Source organism: Scomber japonicus, chromosome 3 (assembly GCF_027409825.1).
Source record: "Scomber japonicus isolate fScoJap1 chromosome 3, fScoJap1.pri, whole genome shotgun sequence".
In the NCBI taxonomy this organism is placed as follows: Eukaryota; Metazoa; Chordata; class Actinopteri; order Scombriformes; family Scombridae; genus Scomber; species Scomber japonicus.
In genome coordinates this window covers 28,180,264-28,193,689 of record NC_070580.1, presented here as the reverse complement: position 1 = coordinate 28,193,689, position 13,426 = coordinate 28,180,264, and the positions used below count along the sequence as shown (strand labels likewise).

At 38.5% G+C, this 13,426-nt stretch overlaps 1 protein-coding gene across 1 annotated transcript; it reads left to right on the top strand.

Annotated features, from left to right (window-relative positions):
- Nucleotides 1-2,058: 2,058 nt before the first annotated feature.
- On the top strand, nucleotides 2,059-11,668 carry padi2 (peptidyl arginine deiminase, type II). The gene is made up of 16 exons (XM_053315038.1): nucleotides 2,059-2,150; nucleotides 3,997-4,168; nucleotides 4,760-4,829; nucleotides 5,158-5,219; nucleotides 5,690-5,807; nucleotides 6,272-6,424; nucleotides 6,559-6,749; nucleotides 7,386-7,489; nucleotides 7,716-7,827; nucleotides 8,447-8,554; nucleotides 8,661-8,812; nucleotides 9,001-9,148; nucleotides 9,308-9,401; nucleotides 9,517-9,596; nucleotides 11,127-11,267; nucleotides 11,434-11,668. Exons 1-16 carry the CDS (start codon nucleotides 2,059-2,061, stop codon nucleotides 11,665-11,667), a joined length of 2,031 nt encoding a protein of 676 aa, XP_053171013.1. The 3' UTR covers nucleotide 11,668.
- Nucleotides 11,669-13,426: the final 1,758 nt, after the last annotated feature.

Sequence of the window (13,426 nt, the reverse complement as noted above, 5' to 3'; positions counted from 1 at the left end):
CTAAATATGTTTAACATCCAACATTTAGCATATGAATCACCATGTTTCACTAACAAAGACTATGCTATTAGTGCAGTATGAGAGTAGTTTTATTTGGATTGGTAAGAGGGTTTGGGTATCATTGGATGACTGAGGTCAAGGAGGGGAGTGAAGGGCTGGGTCGATTGCTGGGGGGATGACTCGTGATGAGATTGGAGGGTAAAGGAACCTGGATGTCGAGACTTAGATTGGGGGCATGTCTTGATGAGTTTTCTGCTTCACAGGCAGAAAACCCATGCCAACAAGACAGCCAGCATTTGCATCCAGTACCTTCTTGCTGTGAGGCCAAACTGCTAACCACTGAGCCACTTTGCCACCTATTGAGAGGGGAGAGAGGAGAAGAATAGGTTTTCAGGGGGAGGTTCATAAGAATCCAAACAAGCAAAGTACATACACTCACAGATAAACCCTCTGATTTATTGTGGATAAAAATCATAATAGGAGGTTAATAAGAACTGAGATGAACAGGAAAGAGGGGGGTTAGACACACCTACAGTATCTAGGTATGAATCAGGATATATCCAGGTGAATGAATTTAGTAAGAGGGAGGGGTGAGGTCATGTTCCTGAAGCTTAATTATAATAACAACTTCATTGCATATGGTTAACAACAACAACAACAACAATAATAATACAACTAATAATACATTTTATTTATAAAGCACTTTACATTTGAACAACAAAACTCAAAGTGCTACAAGACAAACACAAAACATCAGAAAATAATAATTAAAAGACAAAAGTTCTACTAAGGGACCTTTTTTTCTTTCCATCTCATTCATCTTTCATCTCAAAAACTCGACTTTATATTTCATAATTATGACTTTTTATCTCATAATTGTGTCTTACAATTTGTTTTATTGTCAAAGGTAAGTTTTTTCTTCCTTCCTTTTTACAGGCGTAGGAGTATGCTTCCACAGAGGTCACTCCCATCATCTGCAAACTCAACCTACTACTGATTTTATCCCCGTTGCCAAATAGGTTCCTCAAAAGGCGAAGTTCTAGCCCTCTATCTCAAATTACAAATTAGAAACACCTTCTTAGGAACATCAAGCCATTGCTCCACAAATCCGTCATCAGTCTGAGGCGATCATTGAACCAGCCATGTTGCAACAAATATCCCAAACCAACATACCTGCTTTCTTACCCAAGAGGAGAAAAGTTGAACATGAATTTTTTCGAACATGCCGTCTGGACTTAGAAAACGCCCAACGTGTTCTCCATGTTGTTGGCACCGGTCTGAAGGCAAACCTGTACAGGTGAGTTGCTTTGCAATCATGCATTGAACCAGAAAGCCTGACCTTAATCGCCCTGCAAAATACTAATATGTTGCATGTTGTTAACGATGATTGTGGTAATGATCACATTGGAAAGAAGGATGTGGCTTTTTGAGTCTTGGATCGAGCTGGTGTAACAAACTTGACATGTTTAATCTAATTGAGAAACCGAGTTGGGTTTTTTATTTTTATTTTTAGGTAGATTTAGGCGATCAAGTTTAAATAAATCTACACTAATAGTCTATTATTGTAATATATAAATCACATTAAAAAACGCTTATATGAAATGTAGATTGTCACTTAGGTAATCATTAGTTATTTATAATGAATGCATGAGTAGATACATGTATAATTGGCTATAGCAGCATGTTTGTTTTTCCCACATGCTCCAAATGTGAAACTTTCTAAAGACAACTAAAGACAAAAGAGACGGCAGAGAAGAAAGATGTAATAGTGCGGGATGTGTTTGAGTGTACGTGTGTTTGTGTATGTGTGTATGAGTGTGTATGAGACAGAGGGCACGGGGGGGAGAGGTGGGGAGGGGGGTGTCTGACCAATCACCGCCCGGGGCTTTAAAACGTCCAGTACCTGACCTGCAGACTCCATAATCACTTGTTGCTCTCAGCCCGGACTGTGCTCTGCTCAGACTGGAGTGTGCTTTGCGTCTCCGCTTGTGTTCATATTAGTGGATCAGCTGTATGGCATTTGTACTTCACTGACCGACTGCGACACTCTCTGCAACCATGACGCACCCCCGGACTCTCAGAGTAGATTATGACAAAACTACAAAAGTCTTATGTGTGGTGGGCTCCGAGCTTAACGTGAAACTGCACAGGTAAGACCACACGCTATGTTCAGACACACACAGAGACAAAGACACACAAAGATCCATATCATGGTCAGCTTTATTCTAATCCTCTTGTGTTAACTAATGGGGAAAAGTTGGAAAACATATTATCTTAAATGATCTTATTCTGTTTTACTGTAGTAGGCTATACATTTGCATAATAGTAGATTCAGTTTTTATTTATAGCCCAATATCATAAAGTTGCCTCAGGGCTTTACAGTCTGTACAGCATCCAACATCCTCTATCATTACACCTTAGACTAATAATTTCATTACCACTGCTGTTGTGTTAGAGATTTAACAGACAGTTACAGTCTAGTCTATACTGTAGCCTATATGTCTCATTTCCTTTTATAGGTTTGTTTAACAATATTAAGTCGTAAAGCCATTCCAGTCTAGATGAGTTTAGGTGAACTTTATTGTCCCGAAGAAAATTTGTCTTGGGCTAAAAGTGCCAGGTGCAGCTCCACATATACAACAATACACAATAAGCACAGAAAAACAAAACATACACAACAACAAAAAATCACAAAGTGTAGCATATATATAAGATCATGTGATGTATGTCACAAGAAAGGAACAGAGTAAAATGGATAAAACTATACGACAATCTAAGAGCAGGGGGGTAATAAGTACAAGTTAAAATGGGTCAAAAAACCTTGCCAACATTCAGAACTAAAAGTTTACATCTATAAGTTGAGATGTACATGTTTCTTTAAAAATCTCAATTTTGATGATATTTATACAGCTGGAACTGTATTGTTTATCCCCACCAAGAGAGCTGGGGGAGGATTTAATGAGCAGACCCTGGTGGGGACAGATCTCATGGTTTTTCTGTACAATGGGGAAAATCAACAGCACTCTTTTGTTACTATACAACAGAGGAGACTTTGTCGTAATGCAAGCTATCTGTTCTGCCAAAATGCCAACCTACACAACACAACACAACGCCACAGAGCGAGGCTGGATTACTGACAGGGCAGAGCTGGAAACTAGCACACTGCCTGGACCCCCAGGGGCTCTTAGGTCTTTTTAGACCATCCAAAAATAAAAGGCTGATATCATATTGAAAGGATATCCATTCCTTTGATGCTGTAAATGGGTTTTGTTTTAGTTAGGTTCACTTGTACACCAATGTTTCAATGTACAGATGGTTATGTTAGTGCTGTTCACTTGGTATTTAAACAGCATAGTGTTTATTCCAGCACAAATCATGATAATTACATACAAGACAGCTGACTCGTCGAAATACCTGACATGGAGCACTGGGGTTATCAGGTGTCTTGGTTCTCAGGCTGAGTGTGGGCGCGTCCGTCCACACCTCACTATCACATGAGGAAGCGCTTCAAATTCAATGGACATGCAAATATGGGCCCATTTTTCCCCGGGGTGCTCCTTCTTGTTCACTCATGCTCTGCAACTATACTAACAATACTTTTCCAAGTATTTAATGTGTTATGACAAGTTTACATCCTCTGCACTTGCCATTTGCAACTTAATTTGTCATCATGTATGAACTCATACCATCCTTAATTTTTATTTTATTAAAACTTGTGGTGTGTGTTTTTAAAGTATTTTTTTCCTGCTCTGCTCTCTTCCAAGCAATACATAATGTAGATGCACTAACTTAAACATGACCTCAGCTGATGCTTCAGTTTGCCACCTGTTACGAAACATGAGCCTTTGACTTATATTCATACGTCAGTGCTCTTCCTCACTTGTGTAGAAACAACTATCTACTCTTAGTCAGACTGTTTATGTTTAATACAGTAGATCTGTGTTGTGTAACGCAGTCCACACCTGCATCAAACTGTTTTGTGTTTCTGGTTCTCAGGAGCGCCCCTCCCAGGTCCATGTACTTCTCTGTGAAGTGCACTCCCAGTGTTCAGTACAGCATCAGTCCTCCGTCCCTGGAAACGTCCCACCTCTCTCCCATCCCTCTCAATGGAAACTCAGTACTACTCATCAGCATGAGCCGTGCCAGCCAGCATGAAAATGATAGCAAGGTAAAGTAGGACAGAAGCGAATGGCCTCAGATGCTGATGTCACAAAAAGCAATAAGTTGTATTTCTTGTTGAATATGTGCTGAGTAATGGGACATAATCAGCTCCAAGAAATGACGGCTTATAAATGAGAAAATGCTCACTCAGGAATATGATTCAAGTTTGGGTAAACACATACTGTAGTCATGTAAATAAACATCATTATTCATAATTCAGATGAAGTTATTAAAGTACTTTAACACAAATTATAATATCTGTGTTAAAGATGTTAAATATGACAAGGTTTCAGAGCCTGAAAGCAAACCAATACAATAAAAATGTGTGACTTCCTTAAAAACGGTCCGCATCATCGGAGAAATACATTTTAGGATTTTAAAGTGGCCAAAGTCCACTCACCTTTTCTGCAGCATGACTAGCTTTTGTTTATTTTGATTAATTATTACATGTTGAACAGTGCCCAAGAGCTCTTATTGCTTTGTAGTTTACAGTATTCATTCAGGCTTCTGTAAGACTTTATGATAAGAGTGATAGGTACCAGAAATAACAACATGTTTTTTTTAAAATAAATTTTAACTTGTGCCTTCATTTTAAAAGCTGTCAGTCCGTTACTATGGGAAGGATAAAGAGGTCTTGGGGAGAGCAGTCCTGCACCTGACAGCACTTGGTATGTGAAAAAATCATAATAAGGCAACATGCATACAATCAAAGAATACACATAAGACTTATCTACAAATTAGTTCAACCTTGTTCTTTTGTCAACATTAGTGATGTGTAAGTGCATATACTAATCTGAACATGACTCATATAATCTGTAACCGTCTGTGTTTTGGGTGTCTAGTTGACTTATGTGCATGGTGATGTTCATATTGATGACAAAAGTGTATAAACAGCCTTTCTTAGTAACAATCGCTGTATTGTGCTACGAGACACTATCTGGAACATTTTGGACAGACAAAGGCATGCTGTGATATTTAAGTATCTCTGTCTCACAGAGATCTCTCTGGATGTGGACGCGGACAGAGACGGTATTGTGGAGAAGAACAACCCCAATAAGGTAGGCTCAAATGTGTCAGTTTAAGACAGCAGTGAAAAATCTGATATCTTCTTTTCACTTCCTGATAGACAATAAATAACGTGTGTATTCACCTGGAAATGATTCTATTGATGGAGCAGAGTCTGTAGTGCATATTTTTTGCAAACTGTGTATGAGATAGTATCTCTTTACAAGTGTTAATAGAGCCTCAACAAAGTTTTGCCTTGTCATGTAGCTGACATTTTAATGCCACAACTAAGTTGTCATCTTGACTCATCTTGTTTTACAATTTTACAATGCATGTATTGCTTCAACAATTTCTTCTTTTGTAATATTTGTGTTTCAACAGTTTGGTGTGTGCAAACTTAAACTCAGCACTGTTTCTTTGAACTTTTTACATTTAGATTTTCCAAGGAATTGTCAATATAATTACATGTACCTAGACATAAATACTTGTATCATAATGTGGGGGGCAACTTGTTTGTTTCCAGGGATCCTGGAAATGGGGTCCTAATGGGCATGGAGCTGTTGTTTTGGTCAACTGTGACTCAGAACGGTCCTATGGGAAGAAACCAGACACCGAGCAGGATTACATCTCCAAAGTGTCAGGTAAAAGAGAATCAGTACAGCTTCTCATACACTAGTGAACACTGTTACTTGTCTTTCTTCCCTCTGTACTATTATTACTTATTATCTTTGTCATAACTGCACTCCTATTTGGTTTATAGGGTCACCAGATTAAATTGGTGATATGCTCAATCAGTTTGATAAAGTGGCTTGATCAAGTCTTTCAAATGACTTTGCCGTAGAAAAACCTGTTAAACTGAAACTTAATGGTAAAACAGTCATGTAGCAGTTTAATCTGTATGTGTATTTTTATTTAGTTGGTATAAATATTACCATGCATTGACAGTATTATGCATTTCAACACTAAAATTCCAAGTCAAAAAGTCTTTCAAGCACATGCATGTAGTCCTGTACATGTTACATGTGCATTTTCTAAAATCTATGGTATCATGGTGAGCTATGACGGGCTAAAATAGCATTTAATGTGACTCTTTCTGGCTGTGCAGATCTGAAGGACATGTCTGTCATGGTGCTGCGGACCAAAGGCCCTGCCAAGCTCCCAGAGGGCTACAAACTCACCATGCACATCTCTCAGGGCGACGCAGAGAGTGTCAGAGTCTTCAGGTCCAGATCCACTGAAGTTGGGAATAATGTCCTATGTGAGTGAAGATAAGGGTAGAGAAACCCCCAAAACAGATGATGTAACATGCAAGTAATTCAGCGGTTAGTTGAGTCTTTGTGCTGTTTTAATCACTGTTGTTTTCTGTCCTTATTTCTGTTTTTCTTGTTTAAGCAGATAAACTGTTCAACCACTTTGTGAAGGACTATCCACTGGTGCTGAGCAGTGAGTCCTTGTCCCAGGAAGTGCCTTATCTTGGAGGTGTGGAAGAGATGAACTTTTATGTGGAGGGCCTCAGGTTTCCTGACAAAGACTTTGATGGACTCATCAGCATCAACCTCAGTCTGTTAGAGCCCATCAGTTCTGTAAGAACTTCAACATGGCATCCACAATTTTACATGTATTTTATTTACGGTGTAATCTCATTTTTATGTGTTTTTTTATGTTTATGTTTACATTTTTATGTTTCATGTTAAACTGTGCTGAAATGACAGAAATGATAACATTATTGTTTGAAAAACTATCCAAAGGTCCACTTACTAGCTTATGCTCATGATTTTCTTTTGACAATCTGGTCGAAAGCCTAGAAGAAGTTAGTAAGTGCACCTTGAATTAAGATTTTTATTTCGTTTAAGGCCAAGAATTAACTTTCATTAGCACTTCATAGCAATTATATAACTTAACTAAACACATTTTAATGTTTAAGTTAATTATCAATCAAATAGTTGATTGTTAACTGATGAGTGATTTAATCAACAGTTAGGCTACTTTTACCATATTTTTGTTAAATTCGATTATATTTTTTTCCCAGTCAAATTGTTACATTTAAATAACATTTCTGGTTAGATTACTAACTAAATTCTACTGTCTCTGTCACATCTTGGAAATAACAAGATCTCTCTTTTAAAAGTTAATTTGGTGTCTTATTATGCTCAAGTGATCAAATGCAGATTCAGTGTAAACAGACGTGAAGCTCAGTCGCGCCTCTCATGTTTTGACAGGTACTTCCTGAGACGCCTATTTTCACAGACAAAGTTGTGTTCAGAATGGCACCCTGGATCATGACACCCAACACCCTCCAGCCTGTAGAGGTGTTTGTCTGCAGGTAAAAGTCGGTAGATGAATAACTAAGATGATGATGACAATAGATGTATCAGCAGGAAGTTACAGTGCTGCTGTTTTAGCAAATCCATATTACCAAAATTACTTTTGCTTGCATTTTGACAGTTTTAATAAAAGTGCCCTTGTCCTTTTGTTTCACCCCCAAAAAAATCTAAAACTAGAAGTTTGCTTAATGATAACTACTTCTCTGTTTGTGGTTTCCTTCTCAGCACATCTGATAACTACCAGTTCTTGAAAGGAATGAAGAACCTTGTTGCCAGAAGCGGGTACAAACTTAAGATTTGTCATGAGTACATGAACAGAGGAGATCGCTGGATGCAGGTTAATGACACTAAATGCAAACTTTGTGTTACACTTTCATGTGGAGATTAGCTTTACTTGTCACCGGGATTCCTTTTTTATTCCTTTTAAAATTGGGTCTTTGTGTGTTCCGCCGAGAGCTTTTAATCATATGAAAACATAGTTGGGCAAATCCCTCTGAGCCTTTGATTAAAGGCTGTCATTTAGTTTGAATTGACTGTCAATGACCTTTTAAGAACCCAACCTCACATTTAATGCATTTTTACTTGCGATAGATATCATTGAGACTACAATTACTAACAATTATCTCTTCAGTCAAAATTAAAAAAAACATGTTATAACATATTTCAAATCTTGGCAGAATATGGAAAGCATTTGGTTTGGTCATGAAAGGTTTATCTGACCTGCAGCTACAGTCAGTGTGTGGTTGTGTTTCACAATCCTTACATAATGAAACCAAACAAGAAGAAACAATTACAGAGAAAAACAAATGCGAGGAACTTCTCAGTTAAAGAGAAGCATCACAAGAACAGACAGCACAACTAGGAAGAATTCATTAAATTCACATTCATGCAAAAGAGAAAAAATACATCAAATCCTCTTTATGAAAGGAAAAATGTTGAATTTCCCAACTTTCTAGGATGAGCTGGAATTTGGTTATATCGAAGCACCACATCACCGGTTCCCTGTTGTTCTGGATTCACCTCGAGATGGAGATCTCATGGACTTTCCATATAATGAATTACTGGTGAGTATTGGTGACTTTGTATTTAAATCAAAAGTTTGGAAATGCATAATGCTTTTAGAAATGGAAACGCTTTTGACCTACATCTCAACCTATTTCATGTCGCCAGGGACCTGATTTTGGATATGTGACAAGGGTGGCCCAGAGAAAGGATGTGAGCAGTCTGGACTCATTTGGTAATCTGGAAGTTAGTCCTCCCGTCACTGTTAACGGGAAAGACTACCCCCTGGGCAGAATCATCATTGGAGTGGCCTTCCCGACGTGAGTCACAGATTCAGAGATGAATTCCTGACTTCTTGACAACATAACTCATTAAATTATGCAGTTACAGCAGCTTTTCATAAGATGAACACACATCCAGTTCCTTGTAATGGAACAGCGCAATAAACAGAGCATATGATGAAAGAATTATGTCACACGTAAGGACATATTTCTCTTTTTTTTTTAAGGGCAACCAAAGGACGGAACATGACCAAAGTAGTTCAAGACTTCCTGTGGGCCCAGAAGGTTCAGGAGCCCATTGCCTTATTTTCTGACTGGCTTGTTGTCGGTCACGTAGATGAATTCATGTCTTTTGTTCCTGCACCTGACAGAAAGGTAAATATTTAAATAGACTTATAGAAGTAGTGAGAACAGCAAGCCTTTAACTGTTACTGGCCCTCAGTGAAGTGCTGTAACCTACAGAGTGTGATTGTATAAACTCTCAGGGTAAGAGTAAGCCAGTGTTATCTTTGTCTCTTGTGTATCTGTTCACAGGGCTTCCGGCTGCTGCTGGCCAGCCCGGATGCCGGCTACAAACTATTCAGAGACTTACAGAAAGATGGTCACGGACAAGCCAAACTGTTCGAGGGTAGGCTTGTCTTTAACAATCTTATCTGTGACAAATCTAGAAATGTGCAATGAACAGATTCATTGTATAACTTAACACTCACTTCTACATTAATTCTACAATGCTTTCAAAAAAGGTCAGGGAGATGCAGAACCAGTTACGTTGGATGAGGTACTTAGTGATGAAGGTTTCCAAGCTGAAAATAACTACGTACAGGTGAGTTCATTATGAGGTCAGATGCATCAATTTCTCAAAAAAAAAAAAAAAAAGCCCAGAAAGACCAAAGACTAATTCAATCTGTGAATGTGGATTTGCCAACTGCAGCTATGATCTGCCATAAGTATGTGGACAGCCAAACATAAATCTCATATAATAGTAATAGTTAATAGTTGTTCCGTTTTCCCTTTATTTTTAAGGAGAGACTGGAAACATCAGTAGAGAGATATGACGTTGCAATTTGACGTTGCAGTTATGTGGTATGCAACTTTAAATGTAAGGACTTGGTAGGCTAACTTGTTGCCTCAAAGTTGGAAGCACCCTATTTTATAAAATATAATAGGCTCTATCTTATCAGCAGGCCCACATGGAATCTGAGCCCGCAGAATTCAGATGACGTTTCTGCAGATTTTCCACCAATAAAGCTGCTACTGCTACTAAAACTCAAAATGTTAAGACCAGATGATGAAATGAAAATGACCTTTTCCCACTTTTAATCTTGTGTCCCTGTGTTAATTGCTTATTTATCTCTTATTATATGCCAAATATGTCATAAAATCAGTATTTTTACATTATCACGTCTTTTCTTGCAAAATGTTGTTTTAAATGTTTGCTCATAATGGGCTCAGAGGCATTTACAAAAGTTCACCCAATCAAACACGCCAGCCACACTGGACATTGTTTTAATATCAGTACCAGAATAATGTGGCTGAGCTCTAATTTACTGAAAACAATATACATATTTTTTATCGTAAATGAATATTGTCTATCACATTTCAAGCAAAAAAAATGTTCCTCAGAATTCTGTTCAGTGGACACTATGGGTTCCAGTACCAGCATCACCTAAACCCATCCACACTTCAGCACACTTGCTTTACATCATCCCAGCCAATGCTTTGAATTGCATATATAGTGATCTCTTGTGTGCCACTGCCTTGCCACTGAAGCCCACATAGGGGGCTCCTGACAAACTGTTATTGCACTGATGTGGCCTCCTGAAGCAGGCAGGTACTTGGTAGTTGATGAGAAGGTAAACATTGCCACTGCACTCAGCAGCCTCGTTTTATGAGCTTGTGTCGCCTATCGCTTTACGGTGAGCTGTTGTTTGCACTTTACATTCATAGCACTTACAGCTAACTGATGCACGTCTCACACGTCTGACATTTATAGAATGGTGCCTTCTTGCGACATTGCCACATTGAAAACCACTGAGAGCTTCTGTATGACTCAGTATGATCAAATCTATTAGTGGATGTTGCTTGGCTGTATGCTTCGTGTTATGAACTTTTTAGCAATGCTTATGGCTGATGCAGGGGCGTCCATATACTTTTGGTCACATAGTACAATTTTTTGTTTAAAGTCAGAGTATAGCCTAAAAGAAATAATGTATTGTGGTCAATTTTCTTCTGCATGCTATCAGCACATTTTTATACAGAAACAGGTAATATGGAATTAGATGAGCTTGTGTATTATGTAGTGTGCAATGCATGGTGTCCTTTATACTTCCTATTCTCTCTCTCTCTCTCTCAGAGCTGCATCGACTGGAACAGGGATGTCCTGAAGAGAGAGCTGGGCCTGGACGACGAGGACATCATCGACCTGCCAATCCTCTTTAAGTTAGAGGAGGATAGGGCAAATGAATACAGAGCAGCGGCTTACTACCCTGACATGGTATGTATGTCAGTTAACATAAACTGCCACTTGGCTTGATCATGTTTGTATGGCTATTGTTTCCATTTTAGAGGCATTAAAGCTCTCATCAGTCAACAAGATGCAAGTAAATCTAGGAGCTGATATCACTTGTGGGTTTCACATGATCCACCACATCTGTTTCTAGGTGAACATGATCGTCTTGGGGAAAAACCTTGGCATCCCAAAGCCCTTTGGCCCCAAGGTGAATGGACGTTGTGCCCTGGAGACAGAGATGTGCTCACTGATGGAGGGCCTGGGCCTCACGTGCACATTCATTGACGACTTTGCCTCTTACCACAAGCTGCTGGGCGAGGTCCACTGTGGCTCCAATGTCCGCAGAGAACCGTTTGACTTCAAGTGGTGGAACCTGGAGATGTGACCAAAAACTGTATGGAGATGAGGTTAGAGAGGCAGATAGAAGGGTTAAGAGGGGTCAGAAATAGTAGATTTATGTTTTAGAAAATGTATTTCATAAGAATGATTAGATTTGGGAGCGGTATTTTTTTTGTTATTGCCTTACATTACCTCAATGATTTCGGAAGAAGTGCCACTCTTTTCCAAATAATACATTACCTACCTTATGTAACACCAAACTACTTGAAGTAAGTAACAATCAACATTTATTAAGGAAGCATAACCACAGTATTTTGATATATTGTTTGCATTTTTATCTTTATTAAATCTTTTTGTTGGCTTTATTTACAAAAAGAGAATGTAAAGCAATATTTACAAATAAATCTTTTGAACGAGGGCTTAAGCAGTCAAGAACAGAAATACAATCATTTGAATTGAGCACATAGAAGATTCACTCCCAATCAATTGTAGTTTGGATTGGCCACTGGCGTACAGTGCAAGCACAGTTAGATGAATGGAACTACATAGTGATGTGCTATAGTAATACAGAGCCACAAGAGGGCGTAGTCCACCTATTCAAGCATTTAAAGGTCAAAAGGAAAAACATTTTAAATCATGTCCTTCATTTCATAATCTTGAATTCAAAAGGCTGCAATACACAAATTGTGTCGTTACAAAATAAATTGTCTTTTTCTTTCTAAGCCATTTTCGAGTTGAGTCAAATGCTGACTATTTTAATTTGTTCTGAGTGATTTGTAGCTGTATGTATACATTAACAGGCTGTGTTTTGCACTTGGTCCAGTGCCTTTAAATCTGTTGTACTTTCACATACTGTAAATGGCAACTGACAATGACAATTTAGACAATAAATTTCATGTCTGCTTCACTCTCGTCACTGAAATAAAACAATTCCTTGTTCTTTCCTTCATAACTAACTAAAGACAGGGATAAGCCTTTCTCCTCAGGAAAGGATGAGTTGTTTTTAGACTCAAGTTTACTGTGGCCAGGAGTCCACACAGTATCAGTATTCATAGGAGCAGATGTGTACAAATAAATACATGTCTGCCTTGTTTTACATTCAAGCCATCTGGCTTCACAAAGCCTTTAAATATGACCCCCCCCCCCTCCCCCTTCAAAGCAGCTCGCGCAACACAATCATGATAAAGGCAACTTCAAGACGAGTCACAGTGTAATTCATATTCAGCGACAAATCAGGTTTTTTAAAAGGTCAGCATTTCGGTATAACTCTGAAAATGTAGTGCTTAGGTCACGTACATATATTACACTTTACAAAGAAAAACATTTTTTGGCTCTCTATCAGCAATGTGCACTGCATCTGGAGATGTTGGCTGGTTTTCAATAAAACACAAATCACAGGGACGACACCTCTATGTCAAGCATGGCACCAGTGTACAGAGGAGAGGTTTTTTGGCAAGCAGATTTACACCATGCACAGTATTGTATACACACCTGTACACAGACATCAAATCAACAAGTGGTGTGTGACAAAGAGCATTTTGGAGACAAAGTTTTAAACAGCAGTACCTTTAACTGTGGGTTGAGGATGCATGTTGCTGGTTGGGCACTACAGCAATTCTGCTTCTTACTATAATTATATAGCATGAATAGAGTCTACAGTTATGTTAAAATATGTAGTTTTCAACAGATTTACTGTTATACAGTTAAAATTTGAATTTAAAAATTGAAGATACAATTTTGTGGTATATTTCACCCCCCTTCACCCACCTAAGAAGAAGGTGATTGACGCTATTACAGCCACTAAC

Coding starts and splice junctions, on each gene's coding strand:
- padi2 (XM_053315038.1), top strand. CDS start 2,059: ATGACGCACCCCCGGACTCTCAGAGTAGATTATGACAAAACTACAAAA. Junction 6,750..7,385: donor TGTTAGAGCCCATCAGTTCT/GTAAGAACTTCA, acceptor ATGTTTTGACAG/GTACTTCCTGAGACGCCTAT. Junction 8,555..8,660: donor TTCCATATAATGAATTACTG/GTGAGTATTGGT, acceptor TCATGTCGCCAG/GGACCTGATTTTGGATATGT.